The following is a 27207-nucleotide window of genomic DNA, read 5'->3' on the forward strand; positions in this document are numbered from 1 at the left end:
TGGGTGTGCAGGAGGCAGCTGATCGATGTTTCTCTCTCATCGATGTTTCTGACGCTGCGTCCCTCTTCCTTCCTCTATGTAAAATCAATAAAATATTTTTAAAAAAATTTTATACTTTGTTCTCCCTGTGTGATCTACAATAATAATCTGCTTCATGTTGATATTTACTGTTGTGTTGCTGAAAATTACCTGAAAGAGAAGTTGGGGTGCTTCACTGGGCTGGAAAAAGTTTAGCTAACTCAGAAAGCAGGTCTAATTAAGCAAGTTTATCATACATATAAAGCTCTCGCTGGTGCCAATTACACTTGTGTGTTTCGATCTGTCATTATTGATCATGAATTTAGTTGACACTTCTATTATATAGAGAAAGGGTGAATAGCGATACTAAAATATTTCTTCTAATTAATTTCAATGTGTACAAATTCGTGCACCAGGCCACTAGTCTTTATATAAAATAACCAGTCCCATGTCATGGACTAAATTTAAGTGAGAAAGCAGTTTAATCACCTGTCATTTGGAAAAGTAAGTGATGGCTGGCAGCTTGGTCCAATCTGAAGAGGGCATTGGGAATAATCTTGCTGCCCCTCACCTGCTGATGAAGTGCAACTATGGGGAGACCCCTTATCCTGAGTCCATTCTTCTACTGAAACTTCCTGGATTTCAGTTGCACTAGGGCTTGCTTTGCCCCACTTCCTCCACTGCTATCTGGCCTTTTCTACCCTGCCCTCAGAAGTGCATTTAAAAGCCACTTTGTTCTGGAGCCCTGTTCCCCTCTTCTTTGTGTTCTTCTTCTCCATGATGGGCTCTTTTAAGGAATGGTTGCTTTTGCCATATCTGGTGGTGTTTTGATACACTTGAAGAGAGTCATGAAATGAAAACTGTAGCAATTAGAAAAATAACCAAAACACTTTCTTTAGGGTATTAAATGCTGGTTCTTTGAAGTCAATAAGTACTAGAATTTTTGACAGCTTCTTGTATTTTTTTTTAGAACTAGGGAGTAGCCTACAGAGAAGACTTCGTATATTGACTTCTTTGCTTTGGAAAATGACACTGACATTGATAATTGGTCTAAAAATGAATAAGTTAAATGAAACTTCTATCAACTTCAGAGAAATACATCAAAGCAAAAGAAAAGGAAAGACAAAAATTAAAAGAATCCTTTCCATGGACCCCAGCTGCTAATTTAATATAATTTTAGCCTGGCCATCAAGAGTCTCTATAGTCACTCTCAACTATGAAGACTGACTTCCAGAATGTGAGCAAGAAAAACCATGTCACTTTCAGAGTAGAAGGTAAGCAAATGAAAGAGGAGGGATTCCCAATCCAGAAGACCAAACTGATCTTCATGATAAAAGGTTTGTGACTTCCTATATTATTTACTTTTTCCCCATGATAGCATGATGTGTGTGATCTACACAATAAATTCCAAGGAGAGAATGAGTACTCAGGTAAACATCCAAATGTCAGGCAGAGTCCTAGCCTAGGACTGAGGAGATCCAGTCTTACTTTTGTGACTTTGTTTTCCCAGTACTCTTATTTTTTTGGGTCTCATTTTTTTTATACCTATAAAGGTTAAACAATTTTTTTTCTTTAAGGTATTAGCTATTAAAATTATACAAGGAAGGAGAATATAGCTATTCTACTTAAACTGAACTTTACTTTAGGATTTCTCTGCTCTCCTAGAGATTAAGGAAACATTAGTTAGTCTACTGGTAAAAATGAATTCAAAGAAATCTCCAGCAAGTGAATCCTTAACTCATAAATTACAATAATTGGATTTTAAAATGGTGTTTTCTAGAAAAAAGTTCTATAATGTTCTCTTAACATTATTAATGATAAACCGTATCAACTATGGCTATTTTGCATTCTTATTTCAAACCAACAACAGTGGCCTTCCCAAAAGGCTAAATTCAGTCCAAATATAAACGAGCAGTATTAAATCAGTATGAGTATAAATGATCCGTGATTCATTGAAAAATTTAAATTTACAAATGCTCAATCTGAAAGTGCTATAGATGTCCCCCTACCCAGCGTGCATATCAAAGATGTGTTACAGGTGACCCTGAGGTGAAACACATAATGTTGATAGGCTAAATAAATGGGTTGACACCGATACACAACCAACTAAGTGAGCATCGTTTTGGATTTAATGTTATTTTTCTCAGCAGGACCCACTGGGGGGGTGGGGGGAGATATGAATGATGCTGGAGTTCTGAGCTGGCCAGCAGTTTGCCTCTGAGGTGGATGAGCAGCCTCAGCAGGCATTTACTGTTTTAAGCTTTATTTTCACAGCACGGTTATTAAACACGTCATTTGCTCATTAAGTGCGTAATCTATGGCTGCCAGGTGCACACTCCTGCTAGTCTCCCTGCAGAAGGTTTTCCCTAGTAAAATGATTCTTGGCGAGAAACATTACATTAACCTGCGGTGGGAATGAACAGACGCACCGGCATCAAACCCGAGGCCAGTGTGTGAAGACAATTCATATTGTCTTCAATATGAATTCTCTGATCCTTACCTACATTTTCCTATTTCCTATCTCATTTTCCATTCCTTCGCTCTTAAGAATAAAATCAACATGGGTAACTTGGAGGAGGCCTGGATTCTCCTCTCCACTCTGACCTATTCTGTGATGCCTGACAAAGGAAATAGCCTCTCTTGGTCTAGTTTCTATAGAAACTATACTCTTATTCTGACATGTTTTTGTGATTGAGTACCTACTCTCTGCTCAGGCTGTCTGTGGGCATATGGAAGTGTCAGGTAGTGTGAAGACTTCTCACATGTGAGGAGCTTTTGAGATCCTGAAAGAAAAAAGACATGTATAGGGAAAAATTTGTAATGCTCTCTACTGTTTCATCGGCACAGGCATTGAACAAAAAGACAGTAGGTGTGTAAAACTAGATACAGTAGCCTCAGGCATTCCTCCTAAGTGAATTTCAAACATAAGTTTTGGCATCAATTTTAAAGCATTTACTCTCCTGTGTGAAGTATACTGTAAGGGTGATAAGTGTATTTAAATGGCATTTCTGGGAACAGAAGCATTTTGTGTTTCATCTGACCTTCCCGTTTCTCCTCAAAGACAAAGGGAACACTGAGGGTGTATTAATGTGGTGCTCCTGCCCATCTCCTCTCCCTTTCTACTCTTCCCCATGTAGGCGTAAGATGTGAGACTACTCTGAACTACTCTGAGTGACAGGTAAGGTGACTTTCATGGTGCCATCTCCCTGTGAAGGTGGGAGAGTAGAATTAATGTGCAAAGTTGGTCCCTAAGCAAGTTCTTAAACCTGTCTGCCCTGCGACATAGAAGCCCCCCAACTCTCTGGCCTTGAACTTTCTGAAGGCTGCATTTCTTAAACACACTAGGCAAGGCCTGACTCCAACACAGCAAGTCTCTTCTATCTGTTCCAATTCCCAGCTGGTAAGCCCATAGTCCTAACTTCAGGGAAGCGGCCCCCAGATGCTCCTACCCAGTTCTTCCCGAGGGCCATGATTCTCTTGGGCCCTTGATTCCCATTTGGTTATCAGCCCCCTTCTTCCTATTATTTCCATGAGCTGGAACTCAGAAAAAGGGTAAAACTTACATATCCTGTTTCTTTCCCACAGGTACAATGAACTGCAATAAGACATCTTTGCCTACATTGTCCCGTATGTTCTTTCAAACGGGACTTTTGAAACATATCCTGTTGCTCACATCATGAGATGGAAAAGTCAAAGTTCAAAAAAGATAAGCAACTTGCTCAAAGCCACTCAGCCGGTAAGTGGGGTTTGACTACTTCTATTGTTAAAGTAGATGTTCTTCCTTAGACAAAAACAAATAAAAATAAATCTACAACATAGGCATTGATGAAAAGCAAAGGGAAGTGGACGGGACATTCTTAGTGCTGGAAAGGGAAGGGAAGAGTGAGAGAAGACAACAGTGGCAGTGTAGAATGGCGGAGGTGAGTGATCGAATAGAGGTAGAGGAAAAAACCAACATATCGCCGCTCACTTCTCTATCTTGATCTCAGCTAGACTTGTTTCCATCTAAGTGGTGAACCAATGCATATAAATGTCATCGTGTCACAGAAGTGAAGACTTCTGACATCTTGGGAAAGAATAACATAGTACATAGTTTTATAGTTTACCTTTGTTTGACTACTGCCAAGGATGAACACTGTGTTCAAATATCTTCCCTTCTTCCTTTTGAGATACTTTCCTGCCTACACTGTTCCCCATTACCTTCTTTTTGCATATTCCCCACATGAGATATCATTCCCCACACCCGTGATATAAAATGATATAATAACATAACCTGTGACAAACTCTTAGTACCTTATCATCTTTCCCTTCTTGGATTTGTTTAAAATTTTAGAAATAAATGCTAGAAAGGGCCATATAAGAAATGCTTTTCTACAAATGAGGCTTTAGACACAGTTGCACCTGGGTAGAGAAAATGCTCTTGCTTCTGGAGATACCTCTAAAATCTGATGCTGATATTTTTAACATCTTCTTTTTGCTCTAGGCTACAAGTCACCCAGCCTCCTGTTTTGAATAATTATAATCCAATAAGTAATTAAGTTCCTCTCCTGAAGTCATTATAAGATCGAGCAGCCCCAATGATAAAGCCATGACCTTTCTTAGTTCTACCTATTTGTGGTTTGCTGTACCTTCATACCTTTTGGAGTAGGAATCCAAGTTCTTAATGTACTGGGCACATCAGGAGCTACCCAATGGTAACTGAAGAAAATAACAAAGTTACCAAAATACTGAAGGGGAGGAAGTGACAACTGTGTTGGGCACATGAGTTAAATACTATCCCAGATGGCTTTGAATCCATACAAATCCTGTACACAAAAGGGTGTTTATTTTGCATTTTATAATGAGTAAGAAGAGCCTTAATTAAAGAAGGATTTAAAAAGTGCTAGAACTGATCAATAGTCATCCATGAAATTGATGTTGGGAAAGAATGACTAAGCAAAGGATGAATAAGAGACCCTTCAGAACAAAAACATTGCCTAATGTGTCTTTTTGACCTTAGGACTACCCCAGTGCCTACTTCATATAGAGCAGAGCTGACATCATACTTTGTGAATTTGTTCTTGGAAACGAGATGGAGGCAGACAAAAGTCACAACAAGCAGATGAGCCTGCAGAACCCTTGCACTCATAATTCTGCCCGTTCCTGCGGCTGCTTGATTTAGAAACCTCATAGAAGAAGAAAAGTTCCAGGAAAACCACCAACAATCATGAGAAATGAACTCATCAGGACAGTTCTGCATCTCTCCCTTTTATCTGATGCTTCTCTGGGGTTCCTACACCACATATTAAAAACACCCAAAACAAACCAAAAGCAAAACCACAGACTCAACACTCAACATCTATTTTGCTTATTGGGAGGCTACCACAATTAAAGGTAAAAATAAGATTCCATATTATTTCCATTGCTCACGTTAAGAGGTCTACTTTGACTTCCTGTATCTTTTTTTTTGCATATGATGTCAAAACCAAGAGGTCTCTCAGTTAATTTCATATCCATGAATTCAAAATCCATATTCAAAATCATTTTCAGATAGTTTGTTCTAAAAGAGACATTTATATCTTCTGGCCAACTTTATTCTTTAATTTTCTTTCTAACCTTTTCTACCCTGTTTGCAACAAGAAGCAACAAGCTTAAGTACTTTATTTACAGTTACTGCAATTCAGATGTTTTGTGCTCCAGGAAGGAAAATTGTCAATCCCATTCTTTATGAAAAAATAGGCTTACAACCCCTCCTTTATTATCTTATTTTTGATGATATCCTATTGATCAAACTTCAGAGAAAAACCAGACTCTCAAAGCTTAAAAAGACATATGACACTGCATAAAGTTTCCATATTATCATGAAAACATCAGGAAAATGAAGAAACAGTGTAAATATCCACACTTCAGTTTTCCATGATTTTTAAAATTATGTGCTCTGTGTAGAATGTCATCATAGCCTAAATTCAGCCACATTAGTATGCAATAGAATATATTTCTGGTAAATATTTCATATGCTGGTTATATGTAATAATTTCCACTTTAAAAAATCTATTTTATAAACATTGGAAATATTTCCCTTTATAAAGACAATTTGATCACCACAGAGGATTCTGTTTTTATAGTAAAGCCTTTATTACTCAGAGCCAGATTTTTTAATATCCTGAAATAATTTATTTTTTTCTCTGGTTTGATCTTTAATAGAGGTCATCAAATTGTACACACACTCATATAGGTATAATGACTAACCAGAAATATAACTTCCAGATTACATTCTGAGGTTAGTACATTACCAACTTAACCCCAACTCTTCCAACTTTTACATGTGTATCTCTCACACTGATCAAAGCACAACATGAATAGTATTTTCAAGGCACAAGAGCACTTTAAAAAGCTCAAAGAAACTTAGTCAATGAGTTATGGTCATATTATTTTAAATTATTTTCAACTGTGAGAGTTAAACACCATCACCACTTTCGTCCCAAAGGAAACCAATGCCATTGAGGAAGATAGCCAAGAGAGCATTAGCATTTTTAGCACTGACCAACTTCTTTTCTGTAATTTGCTGCCATACTTCTAGGGGTAATCTACACTTGCATATTGACTATTAGTTTACCCACCATCACTCTCTTGCCACCTGGCTTTTGCTCTCACCCATGTATGTAAATGTCAGATACAAAGGTCATAAATACTCTCATAACCTTTCAGCCTAATGAGTATCTGCCCTATTAACTCTCTATGGGATTTGTTAGTAATTACGTCTCTTCAGCTCTAAGATAAACAGCAATGTCACTGAAATTAAGATGCTTCTTACAAGTGATTTTGTACAACTACTATAGTTAACTTTTAACGTTATACAACAAGTTCATCGGTAGACTCCAAAGGCAATGGCATCTTTATATACTTGCTGAAGTGTTTAGAGGTGACGTGAACGGATGTCCACAGTTTTATTTGAAATGCATTAAACGTTAAGTAGGACAGATGAGTAAATATGTGGCAAATAAAATACACAAATTGTTAATTATAGAATCTAGGTGGTGGATATATAGGAGTTCACTGTACAGTTTTCCTGAGCATTTGATATTTTTATAATAAAACATTAGAAGCAAAAGAATCAAAGCCATCTTTGAATCAAGGAACTATTATATTTAAAACTTTCCTTTCCTTTAAGTACTCTCCTTTTTTACCTTCTAAAAAATTATACTGTCATTGTTCTCTTATCTCTAGTACCTGGTCTTTACTCCCTCATAAAAATAAAGATTTACCTTAAATTTCAGTTTTCCAATTTCTTATTTTACTTCAAATTCGGTCCCTGGGAGTTGTGATCTAATTCTGTCTACCATATGCCAAAACTCGTACCCCAAACTACTCTTCAGCTGTGACTTCCCTCTTGAGTTCTTAACACTTTACCATATAAACTGTACATTTCCACTTTGATGTGCAACTGACCCAGCATACTTCACTGTCTCCCATTCTCCCATTCCTTTTAAAGAGTAACTTCTCAACTCACTTCCTTCTTTCTGTGTGTTTATAACCATGTTCCCAAAGACAACAACACAGTCACCTTGGACTTCACCTTGTCCCTCACTCTTCATGTCCAATTATTCACTCAGCCGCCTGCTTCTTCTTCTGAAAGATAACCATTACGGCTGTCTCTTCCATCTATTCTCACTGCCATAAATCCACATCACACAGCTTCTATCTCAGTCTTGGTTTACCACTGGATCCTCCCACTGCTCTGTTTTCACTCACTGTATCCTGCCCTTGGCCAGCGCATTATCTCATAATTACTCTATAAATCACCCTCCCTAGCAAGGCTGCTTTACCTACAGACTCTGAAAACATCTTGTACTTTCTCATCTCGGAGTTTTTACTTACTCTGCCCTTCTTGGTACACTTTTGTGATTCTCCAGCAATCAGGTAAAATAATAAATATTATAACAATGCAGAAGACTTCTATCTTGCCCCTGCCCTTAATAACTGTGACCTTGAAGATGTTATTCAATGCTTCTGTACTCTGGGTTCAGGCCCTACAATTGACTTGACCTGCTTTATAGAGATAGTGTGGGATTTAAGGAAAAGACATGTGCAAAATGGCATTCTCCCAGTCCTCAGTTTATACATAACATAGATTTGGCAACTGATAAACATTTATGCATTATAAAATGATTTCTATTTTGCTCTGAGCTGTCCAGAAATGTAATTTCCTGAAAATAGTCCATTCCCTAAAGATACTAGTTAACTGAGATTTTATTTTTCTTTATCTGCAGTGGAACTAAACGCCAATGAAAAAATCTGACTAATTCTGTCACGCTGGACCAAGACGAAGAGCTCTTCGAGCCCACATATGGGAAATTATTTATGAGAACAACATGTTTCTATGCAATGTTTCATACTCTTCAATATTCAACATATTCTGCAGCAATGAAGTTTCTGAATATTTCATATCTATAAAATGATTGGAAGCTAGTTCTGGAAAAATAGGCTGTAGGCTATCTTATATTGGGGTTAGAAATAATCCCACATTATCTTTCGGCTTTTGACAATATGTGGATATTTATTCTAGATATTTATTCTAGGATAAATCTGAAATAAAACTTTCCCCAGTTGGATAGGTTGGGCCAACTCAAATATGAAAAAACATGTGATCGATACATATTTGGAAAGGAAACTAAAAAAATTTGTCAAAATTAAAACAAATTTTCAGCTAGTAGCTCAATTTTGAAAATGAAATTATTTCAGTAAATATCTCTTTTATTCAAAGTGTGTATATACATTTTTTTTGGAACACCCTATTTTATCTTTTCATGTCAGCAATGTCTCACACGTGTTCAATAAGGAATAACCTCTTTTCCCCACTTTCAACAGCTCACCTCCTGCTTCTCACTTCTTACTCTTCTTTGCCCTGCTATCCTCTTTGCAGAAGGTTCGTGCTGGGGACAGCTAAGTGGGAAGTTAAGGCTGAGCTCTAGGAAATTCCATAGACTTTGGACACATTAAATTGGCTCATGGTGAGAAGCAATTCAGAAGATGCAGTATTTATGAGAGGAAGTCAGGCACGTTGCCATCAAACCTGTGACCCAATAGGACGTAAATCCTTATTGGGCTTGCAGAGCAAACATGCATAACAGTGGGTGGAGACACAGATGAAGAAACTGGAAGGGAAAGGCTATTTAATGCAGTTTGATCATTTAAAGCTGCAGGTGGAAGATTGTTTCCTGGCTGCCGGATAAATGTATGGTTTGAAAAAGACATGTCCAATTGGAAGAGGCCACAGCTTGCTGGAGACTCAGGAAACAACGCTCAGACCCTCCGAGCAGCTGTCCTGCTCTTCTCTGCTCACCATGTTGTCTGTCTTGCAAGGGCCCAGTTCATTGGCTCCCTTTCTCTGGTACATGTGCTTGTGATGAAATACAACGCTCAGGGGTTAGACCTTGTTTCATCACCAGCCATGGAACCATTAACATTTGCTTTCACCTCCTTCCACCTGACCTCACTGCTCCTTAATATAAGGCATTGGAGACTTCACTGGGCCAAATGTATACAGTCATGTGGTTCCTGATCATATCAAACCAGGACCTCCTGAGTTCAGTGCTAACATCGTTAGCCTAATTCAGTGATGGCGAACCTATGACACGCGTGTCAGAGGTGACACATGAACTCATTTTTTTGGTTGATTTTTCTTTGTTAAGTGGCATTTAAATATATAAAATAAATATCAAAAATATAAATCTGTGTTTTCCTATGGTTGCAAATATCAAAAAATTTCTATATGTGACACGGCACCAGAGTTAAGTTAGGGTTTTTCAAAATGCTGACACGCCGAGCTCAAAAGGTTCGCCATCACTGGCCTAATTCATGGTCACAATCTTTTACTCCTCCTTAAAAAAGATGAAACCAACCCTTTCCAGACTAGATTTTACTTTCCCATTGATAGTTGTGGGAAATTGCAACACGAAGAGGTCAAATGACTGACTCCAGGCTGACGCAGCCGATAACCAGGGAGTTGGGCCCTGGGGGAGTTTTATAGTTTTCCTCGGGTAAGTGCTCTTTCAGTCACAGGTTGCTCTGCCAGAGAAGAGCCCTGGAAAGTGGGTGGAGCTCTCCCTGCCACATGGCAACGCCGCCCTGCCTTTCACCCGCACTGTGGTGAGCATCAGCTCAGGCCCCTGTGCACAGGCAGCCCGCTCCTCTCACCCGACTGAGGTACCTCTCCAAAGAGTGGCCAAAAAGGGAAATAAACAGATCACTCTGATTCTAAATGCAACACCAACGGAAGCTACAGGTAAAATTAGCAATCTTGGGCTTTAAGGCTAACACATTACTGTAGTGTAAACTAGGCCATTTCTATTAAAAATCCTGACGCCGGTGATCGCAAAGGTAGAAAGATACAAACAACTGGGGAAGGAAACAGCAAATGTGAAAGAATGTTGAAGAGGGCAGTTTGGAGGAGATATGAAAAGAGCAGCATTTGAAGTTCCATTATCCTTATAAGTCTCCAATATGCAATTATGTCATAATATGTCTCTCATTTTGAAATCAATTAGGCTTACTTATCATTGTTTTTCACACACACACACACACACACACACACACACACACACACACAAAGAAGCTTGTTAAAATCCCTTTACCACAAACGATAAAGGCATTCTCTTTGGAGAGCCTTGATGGTCCAGTAAATAGATTCTGGCAATAAGAAAATCAGTCCTGCAAGCCTACGATAATAGCCAACGCTGTAAAACACACAAGATGTTTAACACGGCACTTGAATTCTTCATCCAGTTTTGCCAGTAGGATCAAAGTTATAGACATCCAGAAGGGCAGCTTTAACTGTTTTTACACATTCTTTTAGATGTTATAGGTCATATCTTTAGAAATACTTTGCTGCTGGTTAAGTTCTCACTTGATTTTCATATCACAGATTTTTGGTTTTCACTGTGTGAGATTTCTCACAACACATTTTCAATGGTCCATTAACACAGAGCTTTATGTGGACATGTTTTATTTGTTTCTTTCAAAATTTCTCCTTGTTCCCAAGGAGAAATTGGGAAACTATAAAGCCTCAAATTAATTGATAAACTATAAAGAACTCTGTCAACTGCTTAAAATCTTTATTCAAATAAAAATCTTTCTTTTATATTATTTCACAAAGCAAAGAAAAATCACAGAGAGAATATCCACTCTTATTTCTGCAATAATTAAGACTGTTAGAGTTCAGTATCTTTTAAAGAGGAAAGACTAATTTCACAGATGAGAATAGTAGGATTGAGGGGGAGTAAAATCAATTCCCCAACTGGCATAATGAAGAGATTAATCCTCAAGACTCCATTTTCACAGAGCTGCACACCCTGCTTTTAAGAACAAAGTGGATGCTACTCTTCTCCATTTTACTATGTATGTCACTGCGTGTCTGTTTATTTTCACAAAGTTAAATTATTAAATAGAATTTCCAGGGATGGTGCTTTCATATTGCTTTTCCACCCCATGCAATTTACTTTCACTTTAGCCTGAGGTGTTAGTTATCATTAGGAACACTTAGCATTTTCTAATCAACTGGTCATGCGTCTGGAAACCATTTTATCTTACCTGCATCTATCATCAATATCTAAACTTTTTACTGACTCTCAGGTTGCCTAGTTTCACTTATAATCATCATTAGACTTAAAATTGAAACTTGAATTCAATTTTTGGCTCTTTATTATTCTATTCTGGAAAACTAAACAAATATTGACTGATTCTGTTATGTGTAAGTGTTTGTATAAAGGTCCCAAGAGTAATGATACATGATTCTGGAACAGTTATGAGCTATTCAACCCCTCTGAATATCTATCTACCTCTGCAGCTATACTAGTGATATTAGTTAAGCCTCAGGTAGGCATGATTTTACTCAGAAATGACCTCAATAAACTATAAAAGGTGACAAAATTAAAGCATCAACCTTATTAATTTCATCTAAGCTGGTTTTTAAAAAGACATTTTGACCCTCAAGGTATTTCATAAATAACAAAATCTATATAGCAGTAGTTAACCATGTGACTTACCAGGTTCTTAGGAAATGGGAAAGGAATATTTTCTCCTTTGAAACAACCTTTTGCTCCCCTTATCCCTCACCATTCTCTGCTACTTACACGTCACCACAGTATAACCCAAGGACAGTCTTCTTAAATGATATAGTTCAAATTATGGAGCCTACTAAGTAACAAAGTTTTGAAAGTAGATTTTTTGAAAAATTTACTTTATGATTATCTAGATGGCAACTCAATACTTTAACCTTTGAGTTTAATTGTCTATTAAGTTCCTAATTAGCATCAATTATATAGCCTATATAATAAAAGCCTAATATGCAAATCGACCTAATAGCAGAACGACCGATCGCTGTGACACACACTGACCACCAGGGGGCAGACGGTCAACACAGGAGCTTCCCCCAGCCTGCAGGCCCCAGGCCAGCCAAGGCGGGTGCCAGTGGAGGTCCCCCCCAATTGCTCCACCAGTCTCCCCGCAGAGGCAGGCTACTGGTGGCAGTGACAGAGCTGGCTGGCGAGTGGGCAGTGATGGGGGGTGGGGCCGCCCCCCAATCACCCTGCCAGTTGCCCCACAGATCGGCCCTGATCACTGGCCAGGCTTCGGGACCCTACCCATGCACGAATTTTGTGCACCAGGCCTCAAATATATATAATCTAGTAATTCTTAGGGTAATATTTTCTCTTATTTTTTAATTGGGCAAAAATTTGATCAAAAGGATTCAAATTGTGACTCAATTGTGGTCATCCAGTCCCTCCTCCCAAAAGCTTTCCTCAATTCTAAAAAATACCAGCCATTCATTTTTTAAATCTCCTTGACCCTCACATTCTAAGGACAATCTGATAATATTCTCATGTGTCTTAACTTATTTTCACTCTATACTTCCTTCTGCTCATCTTTACTGTTATTATTGGACTTCAAAGCCTTGGCTATCCATAGTGTCGGGTACTGAAAGCAACAAATATCAACTCCCTCACTCCCTACCTTCCTGTGAAGAACTGTGCAGGTTGGTCAGGTGAATTTAAGAACATAGGAGCTATTCCAGAGGACTTGGCTAGTGCCAACTCTTGCTATAATGTCTCCACTCCATTTAGCCTCCGTAAAGGACTAAAACATTTACTCAAATACTAAACTACATGAACCAACCTGCCACAAGACAGTTCTTGTTGAGGAATATTTAATTAGGATCATTCAAGAAGTCTACTTGAAGAGAGAAAAAAAAGCCAATTCAAGAATAAGTGTTCATATCACGAAGAAAGTTAAATAAGATCCTTTGTTTCCCTTCAATGTTATATTGTTTCGAGTTCTCTGAATTTTAGCCATTAGCTCAGTTGTTGACCTTGGGCAAGTTGCTTTGCTTTCCAGGCCTCGGCTTTGTTACCTATAAATGAGGCAACAGACGCGTGGCTTCCGCATAAAGAATTCTCTCGAAGTTGTTTCCCTCTCTGAGATTATTAGCAGGCTCTTTCCTACACATGGGATGCCATAACAGAGGAAACAGTTATTTATTAAAATACCAAGTAGGTTTGCAGGGTCACAAATATTGGTGACATATAAGGCAACTTTAACTTAAATACTTTTTTACCAAGGGATAATTTAGGATGACTAGACCAAAGCAAATCACTTTTCATCTATGAAAAATATCACTCAGGGATGAGAACAGGCCAATTTCAAGGAGCTACTAAAACAAAACAAACAAACAAACAAACAAAAAACCCACACAGATGAGCTTACATATAAGATGGAATTTGAAAAGGCAGTAGTTTAATTTTCCACCCTAGGATGGATTGGTGTTATTGGTTCCAATACTGCCAGATCAATATACCCCTTGTGCTTAGCTGTGCCAATGATTGATTTGATCTGACTGGCCCGAAAAGTGATCCTCTTGTTTCACTCACTAGAGGATGTCTGATCTCTTATGACCTCTTCCTCTGAGTGAGGTCAGCAGAACAGAACACGCATGGGGCATCCTTGCTGAACACCCCAGACAGTGGCCTACAAGTGGCCCAGGAAAAGCAATTGTATTAATGCATTCAAGTAATTTATTGGCGGTTTTGTGTGATAGCATATTTACTGAAACGAGGCCTGTCATAAAGATTAGGTTGGAGCAGGAACACATGATTTCCCGACCAGCCAGATAAGATAAATCAAGTGCCTCTTCTGTCCCCTGCAGCCACCTCCACCCACTCCGTGTCCTCCGTGCTCAGACAAATTGAAGCGCATGCCACAATTTGCAGAGGGAAAATCAAACTCAATTTCGCAGGACAATGAAGTGAGTTTTGGTCTTGTCATGTCCACTGACATATTGATCCTTAGAAGATTGAAAAGATGAGAATGTTCTAGGGTCTGGCTTTTACAAATAAAAATGGATAGAAATGCAATGTGTACATGAAGGACAATAGAGCATGTATGCAGCTTTGCAAAGATGCAAGAACTCGGGGGCTCATGTTGCAAAACGGCGCACGGTGTAAAAGTCCCTCTCGAAAGGGTCAGGTTTTATGTCCCTTTAGAATTACAGCCCGGAAGACAAATGGTCCCCTAATCCAGGTTCATTTAAAGTGCAGCGGATCATTTCAGCGCTAGAAGGAATTTTCACTGGTGAAGAAAAAAGCCCCACCTTTCCTTGGCCTTATGTCGAATATGTGTCAGATCTACAGTGCCCTCAGCCCAGCGCTCCATCAAACATTTTCCATTTAGCCTGAAAGGGACGGAGCCAAATCCCTTACATGTCCACCCTGTGATCTGCAAAGTGCTGTGACTGCACCCTCCCTGAGTTGCATGAAGAGCGCACGGTTATTCACGTCTGTGGAGGAAGCTTTAAGAAAGGGAACCGCGCCCGCGCCGGTTTGGTTACATGGATGGAGCGTTGACCTGCAGACCGGAGTCCCAGGTTCGATTTGGGTCAAGGGTTGCGGGCTCGATCCCCACTAGGGGGCGTGCAGGAGGCAGCCGATCAATGATTCCCCCTTATCATTGATGTTTCTATTCTTTCTCCATCTCCCTTCCTCTCTGCAATATATATTTTAAAAAGAAACAGAACCGCTTTATTATGAGGTGATGATGAAATTGTAAGAAACACAATGAAACACCCCAGAGTCTAGTGAGCGAAATTTCCAAATCAGCAGGTGAAAGGAAAACAAACAAACAAACGAATAAAGCCAAGGGGATGGATCTGTGTTCCCCGGGCAGGCAGGCTTCAGACACTATGAAAACAGGGTGGCTTCCTAACTCCCACGTGCTGTGGAAACCCCGCACAGTCCCCTGCCACTCCGTGGACACCATTACTGCGCAATGGGTGCTGCCCTGCGCCTCATATGTAAGTGCTGCAAACAGCTGCGTGTCTTAGTGGAAGGCAACCAGGTCAATGACCCCCGTGAAAACCCACGCGTGGGAAGGGCAGGGGGAAGGAGCATCTTCATCGATCCTCATTTTCAGGTTTCAAAGCAGAAAGAGCTTCTCATCAGGCAGGATCTTTAAAACATTATAGCACCGCCTCCCACGGCTCCACTCGAGAGGAATTACTTGCGTTAAGTAAAGATAAATTCATTAGTAATTACGCGGCCTTTTATTGTGAAACGCAGAGAAAATTTCTTTGAGATGTATTTTTTTTTCAGCCGACAAGAGAATGACCTCACTTCATCAATCAGTTTGACTAAAGTAATGATTTTCTTTGAATTAAAATTGGTTGAAAGCTCTAAGTATTTCATTTTTTAGGCTGAGACACATGTAGTTAATGTCACAGCTAATACATTTGTCAGTCAGCTAATTTTCTTTTTCTATTAGAATAAGTAAACATCAGCGCTTTCTTAAAAGCACACTATTTACCATGTGTCAGGAGCAATGCAGGGAGAACTTATTTGAAAATCACGAGGTAGGACATTATGAAATGAACTGGAATCGCAGGCAGACAATGCAGGGGAAGCGTGAAAGGAAAAGGCATTTAACGATTCCAAAGTGCTGGCGGGTGTGCCTAGAGGTGAGTGGGGGAGGGGGCGCTTAGAGGGAAAAGATGAAAAGTATAAAATCAAGCCCAAAACGCAGGACACGGATACTGGAAAATATGAAAGAAGCTATGGCTTTTACCAAAATTCAAATAAAAACAAGAATGAGAGTGAAACAAAAGAGAGCTCATAAATGTACGATGAGGATAAAAAGAAAATGAGATCTTGCCCACATGACGTAAGATCAGAGAATGGTTCTTCTTAGATGCTGGTTATTTGAGAGAATAGGTGCAGAGATTGAAGAACAAACTCTATTTCAAAGCTCTTAAAGACATAATATACCCGCTTGTGCTACAGGGTGTCAGATTTTGTTTACGGCAGCTGTAGTATTTTCCTAACTAGAAGAAAACAATAACTAGTCAGTAACAATGGCGTTACTTTGTCCTGTCTACTGGCAGGTGCGCTTTCTAAAATTAGAGTTCTTTGGGGTCATTTGTTATCATAGATCTCTGGAGCATGAGGTGATGTCCAAACTGTGCGTTCCAAACCAAACATTACCACCGCCGGAAAATGTTCATGTAAAATGGACTTCAGAGTATCATTTTCAGCTTTTTTTCTCTCTATATAACATAGTTACTAAAAACCCCCTCTTTACTTGCAAGTAGAGAGAATAGTTAACAGTACAAAGCGCTATAGCACTTTAGTTTTTGCAATAAAATTATGTTCTTCAGCATAGGGTAGTTAAATCTCTTACGTTTCCTTTTAAAATGTGAGTGAAGAAGCCAAAAATAGTAATAATCCTGTGATAAGTTTGTATGGTGACAGATGATTACTAGAATTAGCGGGATGATCACATTAGGAAGTGTAAAAATGTCAAATCATGTACTATATTGTACACCTGGAACTAATCTGTGTACCAACTATGCTTTCAAAAAGGCTTGTGAAGAAATGGTATTCCTTAACTCAGGATTATTTCAGATGTTTCCAATTTCCTTTTTATCAGTTTTGGAATAATTTGATCTGGTAGATTTTTAAGTTTCTCTCTCTTTTTTTAAATGAACACAAACTGAAAGCTACAAATGAGTTCCTAACATTTCAGAACCCGTGCTTTCTGCAAAGAGTAGGAAAGGGTGCATCAACACTCCCTGGCTGAGGAGCCTTAAACATGCTACTTCCATGCCCCGTGTCCCAGCTTCCATATCCGTGAGGTGGGGCTAAGAAAGTAGCTACTCACGAAATTGTTTTGAGGATCTAATGCAGCGGTTCTCAACCTGTGGGTCGCGATCCCTTTGGGGGTCGAACGACCCTTTCACAGGGGTCGCCTAAGACCATCGGAAAACACATATATAATTACATATTGTTTTCGTGATTAATCACTATGCTTTAATTATGTTCAATTTGTAACGATGAAATTGGCGGTCACCACAACATGAGGAACTGAATTAAAGGGTCGCGGCATTAGGAAGGCTGAGAACCACTGCCCTACAGCGAGGAAGTTGGATTCCACACAGGTTCTGTCACTCTTTCTGGCCCTGGAAGTCTGCAGTAAGAATCCCCAAAGATGACTATTAAAAGGCACAGAGCAGAACTATGAGAGCAGGCGCTGCGCCCTGAAAGGCGGTCTGCAGACTCTCCTGCCTCTAACGCCAGCTTTGGAGTCTAGCCTTACATGCTGGGACCCGTGTAGCAAACGCGAGAATCAGGAACTTTCCCAACATTCCCTAGTGGGCAGACCCACAGCCTGTCTTAAAAGTACTCACCGGGCCTTCAGGATTAGTGACCAACTTTCCACAGGAAGGAAGGGCACCGACAAGCCCGCTACTTGGAAGCCAGCTATGTAGGAGCTGCACCACACACATCAGCACCAGGGCATGGGCACGCGATCACTGTTGGAAACATACGCTGCCTCCGGCCTTCTCAGGAACCCCCATGGACATAGGTAGCGGCACCAAAGAGAACACTGTTTGCAACGTGACAAGCGGGCACTGTACCTGGCTGCGACAGGAGCGGCGTGTACGGGACCTTCGGTTCGATTGCGCTCATTGGCGGAGGTAGCAAGGGGCTGGCAAAGCTGCGGAACGGGTGCGTGGGTCGGACACAGGCGGTGGGGATGGTCCTGCTGGGGGCCTCCTCGCTGCTGGGGTGCTCAGGCTGCGCGGGGGGCAACAGGGGTGGAGGCTGGGTGGCTGGTCCTTCGGTCACTGCTGCAACGGAGAAGTGACAACCCAGTCATCATTCCAGGACGAAGCTTGCTTCCCCGATCCGTGGTCGGCAAGCTCGTTAGCCCACAGAGCCAAATATCAACAGAACAACGATTGAAATTTCTTTTGAGAGCCATTTTTTTTTAACTTAAACTAGATAGGTAGGTACATTGTTTTTAACTTAATTAGGGTACTCCTAAGGCTTAGGAAGAGCCACACTCAAGGGGCCAAAGAGCCGCATGTGGCTCAAGGGCCGCAGTTTGCGGACCACGGATCAAGCGGCCCCAGGTCATCTGAAAGCCCCTGGATCAATGCAGAATGATCTGCGAAGATCTGGCCAACCTCTTCTTCATGTATGAGCATCCCCATTCTTCTTGGTATATTCATGGGATGTGATAGCACGGCCCCTTTAAACAGCAGAAATAGATCCAGCGAAACCGGCCTCTATTTTTCAGGAATAGTAGTAAAATATGTACGGCACACACTACATTGCCTGAACTGTCTGGGCGCTGTAATCATAAGTGATGAAGCGAGAAAAAAGAGTTGTTTCTCTCTTCATAAGTGGCAATGTCAGTGAAATTCAATGTACCAAACCCAGCTACAGCTGCATTATTATCCAGCAGCCAATATGCCAATTCTTCTGTGATTCACACATGCTATGCCAACTATCAGACACATCAGTTACCACGTGTTAAAGGCGTTGCTAATAAAATGACACAAATAATACCCCTAGCATTCTCTTCCATAACAAAATAGAAGTACATCCAACTAAGAGGTTACACGAGGGACGACTCTGCGGGAACAGGCTGAATGCAGAATGATAATTTTTTCTCTTTTGTAGCAAACCTCATAATTGGCCGTTAGATTACTATAGTTGAAGAGGTTTCGCATAGTCATCTGTGACAGCCTGTGGGTATTTGGACAGTTTTGCATGAGGAAACACACCTTTCCCCCCAGAGAACACAGTTGAATGGACTTAAACATTGGCCAGGCAGTTCCCCGTGCTAAGGACACTATGACTTGCCTTTATTCATTCAAAGGCAAAGCCAGTAGGTCTAAGTGAAACCGCACAGGAAAAGAGCTGAGTAGTAAGTAGAAGTGTTGATAAAGTAAGAGTATTTCTGATTATTTATTTCTTAAGAAAGTTCTATTGGGTGAGTTGAAAAAAAATGCAGTAATCGAAGATAATATCTCACTTCTGAAAAATAAATTTTAACCAGGAACTATTTCAAGATAATTATTGCGTGAGATAATTTTGAGGCAACTCTCTGGGAGACTAGGTGAGGTCAGCCAAGGGCAGAAGAGATAGAAAGAAAATCTGATAATGCTGAAGGGAGTAGAGATTAAGATAGCAAAGAACAAGACACACTATTAAAGACATGCAAAAATGAAATGTGCCTTCGGAGGGGATATGATATTAAAACTCATTTTTCTATATTCAGAAAGGGTTGGAGGTCCTCTGGGTCACTGAGAAGCCTCAGGCTCACCCCATGCAAAGATGAGGATGAGGAGATAAAGGGCTGCCTGAGGACAGGATGTAGCAACATTCAGCCAGAGCCAAAAACAGAGAAACACTCGAAAACAACAATAACAAAAAACAGTTCTTCAAAGAAGAAAAATGCAGCCAAGAGAGCAGAGTAGATAGGACTCTGGGGGCAAGAGGAGTTTGAACTGAAGGGCCTCATCCCTAGGCCAGGAAGAATAGGACTCTGGGGTTGAACTGAAGGGCCTCATCCCTAGGCCAGGAAGCCCTGTTAAAAGTGGAGAGAGGGGTACATGTGTGCAAAATGGCAAGAGCTGCAAGGAAACATTAAAGCACATTCTTGTTGGTTCTCAGGTAAGAGCAGAAGGGATGGGTCTTCAGGTAGGTATTATAGGAGCTACATTCTACATGCTTGTTAGAATGTAAAGGGGAGAGGAACATGTGTGCTTGTGTTCAGTCAAGATTGTGTAATCTGTTGGATGGAAATACAGTTTTAGAGATAAAGACAATTATAAAGGTTTTAGTCTGGACTATTATTCAGTTTAAAGGAGAAAATTACCAATGTTCTATTGTCCAAGTTAAAAAAAAATGTCTCCACTGTAGGTCAGAGAGAAGCAGTGGCAGGGACCTATATGTAGACCCCTCCTCTTCATTATCAATGTTTTTTTTTTTTAAAAATATATATACATATTTTGATTTCAGAGAGGAAAAAGGAAGAGAGGGAGAGAAACATCAATGATGAGAAGGAATCATTGATCGGCTGCCTCTTGCACGCCCCCTACTGGGGACTGAGCCCACAATTCGGGCATGTGCCCTTGACCAGGATCGAACTAGGGCCCTTCAGTCTGTAGGCCAATGCTCTATCCACTGATCCAAAATGTCTACAGCTATATTTTTTAAAAGGTAAAAAATATGGAAAGAAAGTTGCAATTTCCCTCAGAAACCTGCCTTAAGTAATTCCCTCGATCAAAGAAGGATTGCAATTAATTCATACCATATTTTTAAAATGGCTTTAGCCATTAAAAATATATTTCATGAGTTTTTCTTTTCTTTATTCCTTCCATCATATTTTCCTCATCTCTCCTACATTTTTGAAATGAAAGAGATCTATGTTAAAATATTATTGCGGTCATAGCTTTAATAAAATTTAAATGCACATTTTTAGTCTGAAATTTAGTTTTTTAAAAACTGCAAGCTTCACATTAATTCTGATGATGTCACTGAATTTTGGGGGCTGCTCCCATTCTCCTTCTCTTTAATGGCATTCTCATCAGCATCCGATACATAAAGATTCTCTGTGCCCAGTCCTCCATGCTCAGGTGTTTGCCTGGCCACCATTTCCCATCGGAGCCACAGAATGTGGCTCTTGACTTTGAGGGAAGGAATGGACAGGATGTAGCAACACAGCAACCAGAGGGACCTGCTCTTTAGTGAAATCAATCCTTACCACCACACATAGGGAAGAGGAACATGCCTAATCTGATCTGCTGGGTGGGGAATGGAAGGGCCCATCCTTCTGACTAAATGCATCAGTGATTCATAAGGGACTGTTTTTGTTTTATTCAGTATGACAATTTTGCTTAATACCTAATACAATGGACAAGGTACAGGATTCCATAGACAAATCACAACTTTCATATTTTTATATGGACCAAAAGGAATGCTGTTCAGACATGGCTGACAGGTAAGGCAGGGAGAACTCTTAAACAAACACAGTATCATCTGCTCCACTGGAGGGAGGCCCTCATTTTCGATGAGCCCCTTCGGCCAGTCCAGGCACCAGCTCCAGGGCGCCTATGTGAAGCAGATTGGCTCATGACAGGACGTCAGCTGTGCTAAGAGCTCTGAAAGCAAAGAAAACCTCCATTCGCCCACAAAGTGCAGCCTCCCTGTCATTCAGAGAGTAAAGCAAGAATCAAACATGCCCCAGCAAGGCACTTGTTTGCAAAGGAAGAAATGTTAGAAATACATTGTACAAATAGCACACAATTACACAACGGAGTCAAATCTCAGGGCACTTTATAAAAATTTATGTCAACACATAAATCACTGCAACAGAATAACTGGCAAATATATTGCAAAAATTCAAATGAGGATTTTTCTTCTGTCTGAAATAGCAACATTTGAAAGAAATAACGCATACCTACGACTCTAGGCAAAGACACTTTGAGACATAAACACCTTTAGGAATGTGCTTCCCTCATCAATCTCAGAAGAATAGTATCAGGCAATATTTCTGAGTAACCCCAGCTCCTCACAGCCTAGATTTTTTATAAGAACCTAGAGAAAAATCTATGAACTCCCTTGCACTCCTGGTATTACCTAGATCAAGCCCCATTGTAAGTTAACTTCCAATTTGGGGTAGAGCTGGAGCAGAAAAAAAACATGGCAAAAGTTGACCAGCCTTCTAAGACAATGCTCCACTTGAAAGGAACAATGGACATCACCTGACTTTCTTTACTCCTGCTTCAAAGATGAAGAAGTGGGGGTACCAATTTTGTCATGACTTGGCCCCAGGACTATCTATTGGTTGAAGTTTTTTAAAGACCACTGCTCCATATTTTCCACGGACAACTCATTTGCCTATTGAGGCTAAGGTCAAACCTGCAGTGTATTGGTAGGAAAAGAAAATATCTGTCTATCAAAACTGCATAAATTCTGTCGATAGATCACCAAATGTGTGTAATGCGAATACATTATATATTTTTCCTCCCTTACAGTAGGAGAGGCATGCGGCTGTATTTGTGACTTCAGAAAGCAGTGTGTCTCTGGGGGCCGGGTTTCAGTGATTTATTTCTTATAAAACTCAAAGGTCTTTCGGGTAACTTTGGAGGAAGAGGAGCCTGCACTTGCACACATTTTTCTTTTCCTACGTGTGCCTTTCACTCTTCCTCAAGGTGACTAATAAGACATCTCTAGCTGGAGTCATGAAGTGTTTTCTGCTTGAGAGAGAACAGGGATGTTTAGAGTTCTCCAAGGCATTTAGAAACCAATACTGAATGGCTGGGAGTTAACTGTTTCTGACAGTGATTCAGAGAATATTTAGTTTCCTAGAAAAGAGGGTACTTATTTTTTTCTAAGCAATCACTTGGAAACACACATTTGTTCCCATTCCTTTGGCACTGCACATAGCTCTGCTCAAAAGTCCTTGACGAATGACTGAAGACATATTTTTAAAAACCATGACATCTAGGAATAGAAGAATGTCTATGCGTTTTGATTTTAGATGAGGTTCAAAAGCACTCTGTCAAGAATCCTTTATTTATATAACTTCATGTAATTGTTATATATTTTATTATATATTACTTAAAAGTTATATAACTACCTTTTCAATTATATCTACTTTTAAACAAATTAACAAAATAAAATCTACACAGGGACCAAAGTTTTTTTTTTCCTTCCTTTTTTTGTTCCTTCCTTTCTTTCCTTACTCATTTCTCCCTTTCTTAATAAAGCTTATTTTTTAGAGCAGTTTTAGATTCACAGCAGAATTGAATGGCAGACACAGAGGTATCTCTGCTTCCACATATGCGCAGCTTCCCACACTATCTGAGTCCTGCCCCAGAGTGGCTCATGAGACTCTAACCACCGACAAAAACAAATTGTGTACTAGTTCTTTTATTGCTTTCTTTTTCATTAAACTTTCACTTTTGGAGTCATTTTCCCCGAGATTCAATGAGACAGTTTTGCATGTTGTACCAAATCAAGAGAGAAGGAAAAGAAGAAATGGGTTACTGGATTTTCCAAAGGAGACTATGCCGTTAACTAAGGAAAAGACATTACAGGAATATACTATGAATAAATAAAAGTTAACTTTTAATTTTTAAAAAAGTAGTAAACTTTGGCTTATACCCGTCTTGCTGAGTGAACAGATAAAGGTCATTCTATACTTCCTTCCTACACATCCTTCCTATACATCCTTCCTATACATCCTTCCTATACCTCCTTCCTATACATCCTTCCTACACATCCTTCCTAAAGTTAGAGAACATAAATGAAATCAAAAGGAAGTAGTAGGAAATGATCCAAAGAGAAAACTAAACTAAAACTAACTCTCTTTTCTGCTGGGGAGAGGACATTTTAAAAGTTGAAAAGGGGACTTGTGGTTCTGAATTCTTTGACTGAAATTACCTTCCTAATTGTCCTGGGTTTTAGAAATTTTTAGTTATGGGACTTCCCACATTTTTCTCATTTAATTCCCTCCAGCATGGTTTGAGGGACTATTTTCTCTCAAGTTTTCTGCACACAACTCTATTCTGTAGATATGATGTGCAGTGAGAAAAGGGAAAATAAACCCAATTCTCTCTTGGCAGATTTTTGATGCCTTTTAATTCTAACCTTCCTGCATCTAACAATTTATGATTTGTCAGAGATATAGCTTACTTCACAAATACATTTTATTGCTGTTACCATCTTCTCTATTACAAAACATCCTATTTCACATGAGCTGCTGAGTCACCTGTTCTTAACTAAGAGAAGAAAGCCATAAAATCGATTTTAAAATGTGCTTGAAGGGAAAAAAGTCAAATGATACAGGAAAAATCATCAGGGTATATATAATAGCTTGAGAGTCTCTCCATTCCCACCTTTCTTCAAACAAATGAAATACTACTACCAGGATACAAAATCAATAGCCCCAAATTAATTGCATTTCCATACATCCACACAAATTCTCCGAAAAAATTAAGAATATAATCTCATTCAAGGTAGCATCAAAATAAATGTTTAGGAACAAATTTAGTTAAAAAGGGAAATATCTATACATTGAAAACTATAAGACATTGATAGAAGATATTGAAGAAGATACAAGCAAATGGAAAGCTAATCTGTGCTCATCAACTAAAAGAATTAATATTGTTTAAATGTCCATACTAGCCAAAGTGATCTACAGATTCAATGATATTTTTCACAGAAATAAAAAAAATTCCTAAAAACGATAGACCCAAACAGCCAAATAAACCTTTGGAAAGAAGAACAAAACTGGAGACATCACACTTCCTGATTCTACAAAACTACCAATTGTTAAAAGACAAAACAAACAACAAAACTCAAAAGCAAAAATAATCCATTCAATAATATTTAAAAAGTGGACAGAGGCACTGAATGGACATTTTTCCAAAGAAGACACACAAACGGGCAACCGGTACAGGACAAGGTGCTTGGCATCACTAATCATCAGGGAGGGTGACCGACATAGTATGGTATGGGCATAAAATATAAATCAATGGTATAGAATAGGAAGTTCAGAAATAAGCCCATGCATATATGGGCAATTCATTTGTGACAAAGGAGCCAAGAATATACAGGGTGGGACAAAATTAGGTTTAGAGTTGTTCATATGAAAAATAATACAATAATTACTAAATAATACAAAATAAACTGTATTTTGTATATTCACACTTGTAAACCTACTTTTGCTTCCAACCTGTACAATATAAAAAGAATACTCTCTCTAATACATGGTGCTGAGGAAACGAAATTGTCACACACAAAAATAAAACCAGACCCCTGTCTTACACCAAACACAAAAACAACTCATAAAGGATTAAGGCCTTAAATTTAAGACCTGAAGCTATAAAACTCCTAAAAGAATCTATAAGGGTAAGCTCCTTGATCTTGGTCTTAGCAATGGTTATTTAGATTTGACGCTAAATATAAAAGCATCAAAAACAACAATAAGCAAATGAGGAACCACACCAAATTTCAAAGCTCCAATACAGCAAAGGAAACCATGAACAAAATGAAAAGGCAATGTAAGGGGGTAGAAAACATTTGGAAACCATTTATCTGATAAGGGGTGAATATTCAAAATATATTTAAGAACTCATAAAAACTTGTATGCATGCATATTAGCATAACCAAATTAAGAGGCATGTGTCAATGCCGTCCTGTCGGAACAGACTCAGCATCTGCCTTCCACATTTGGTTATGGTCGACGCTCATCCGAAAGACAAAAGATGACACATGTTGGTGATGGGACACTGCTGGTGGGAATGTAAACTGGTGTAGATACTATGGAAAACAGTATGGAGTTTCCTAAAAAATTAAAAATAGAACTACCAGTGGACCCAGCAATCCCACCTCTGGAAATACTTTATCCAATGGAAACAAATATCTATCTCATAGAGATAGCTGCACTCCCATGTTCATCATAGCATCATTCACAATTGCCAAGATATAAAATCAAGCTAAGTGTCCATCAATAGATGAATGAATAAAGAAGATGTGGTACTATATGTACAATGAATTTTTATTCAGCCTTGAGAAAGAAGGATGCTCTGCCCTTTGTGACACCATAGATGACCATGAGGACATTGTGCTAAGTAAAATTCCAAGCACCCATCAAAGCATCTCTTTCCTGAAACATTGAATCTTTGCTTCCTACCACTCCTTATATTGTCAGTTAAGTGTACTGTGGAAAGAGATCCTAGAGAATCAGTCCAAAAGCACAAAGTAGGATCCAAAGGATTGGAAAAAAGTTCTCCTACCCAGGTCATGGGTAAGTCAATCTTTCTAAGAGATAAGAACATCAAAGTGCTAGACCTTTGACAAGATACCCCATGGTATTATTCATTGGTTCCCAATGAAAAACAAAAACAAAATCAAGAGGAAATACATTATACTGACTTTTTCCTGTTCCGAAACCTCGGTCCACTGACAGCGTTGGGAATGGCACAGGCCGGAGTGTGAACTGTGGGTGGGGGTATCCACACGTGGGCGATGGAAGGATTCCTGGGTACTGGGCACTTTCTAGGGTTGGCACAGGAATGGCACTCACGACAGCTGCAACACAAAGGTATTAATTTTTTAATCCTAGGTATTCACATGACTGGCCATGGAAGTGGCTATATTTTCACATCATTAAATCCATGCATGCTCTTCACAGTATCGTGTAGTTTCTTTACTTACCTCTTTCCATGAACTCCTTCGCTAGTAATTTTAGAAAAGACAACCCACTCCTCCAGCATCTGACTGCTAAGAAGCATTATCCTGAAGTTTAAAACTTCCCAGGCTTTCAAACTAAGGCACGATTAATCAAGCCACCATAGGACCACCTTAAGGCTCCCTGGGTTTTGTTTAACTTTCTTTTCTTATTTTTTCTCCTAAGCCAGAACAATGGCATTAAAAATGGTGGGTTGTTCGGAAACTGAATCTATTGTATAGAGTGGGCTGAAGCAATGAGAATTTTCTGTTAATTCTGCGAAAGAATTTAACGCTTTTGAGAGCGAGTCTGGAAACTAAGGCTCTAAGAGTCAGAACCCCAAACCTGTGCTGGGTCTATTCACTGCACTGTTGCCTCATGTTGTCACCTCAAGCTCTGAATTGCTCTGGGACTATAAAAACAAACCTTCTCTTTTTCCTCGAGTCTTACTCTACGTGAACGGTGGCCCTAACATGACTAGTAATTTATTTATTTTTGTTATCTTAAAAATTATAATATAATGCGTGTATATGATTTTAAACATATATATCTTTGAAGTTACTTTGTCACATAAATTCTGTGTTATCTCCAAGCTCTGTGTTGGCAAAGCTTTATTCAACAAAAGGAAATGACTTC

At 39.4% G+C, this 27207-nt stretch overlaps 1 protein-coding gene across 1 annotated transcript in view; it reads right to left on the reverse strand.

Moving 5' to 3' along the window:
* DCC (DCC netrin 1 receptor) overlaps nucleotides 1-27207 on the reverse strand; it is a 349712-nt gene that overhangs the window by 6655 nt on the left and 315850 nt on the right. Inside the window, exons 22-24 of the mRNA XM_015565696.1 lie at nucleotides 26277-26432; nucleotides 17957-18169; nucleotides 2718-2801 (exon numbers count right to left, since the gene is read on the reverse strand). Of these exons, the coding sequence (XP_015421182.1) occupies nucleotides 2718-2801; nucleotides 17957-18169; nucleotides 26277-26432 (453 nt within the window). The remainder of the gene's footprint in view (nucleotides 1-2717; nucleotides 2802-17956; nucleotides 18170-26276; nucleotides 26433-27207) is intronic.

This window comes from Myotis davidii, unplaced genomic scaffold, assembly GCF_000327345.1.
Source record: "Myotis davidii unplaced genomic scaffold, ASM32734v1 scaffold520, whole genome shotgun sequence".
NCBI classification, from domain to species: domain Eukaryota; kingdom Metazoa; phylum Chordata; class Mammalia; order Chiroptera; family Vespertilionidae; genus Myotis; species Myotis davidii.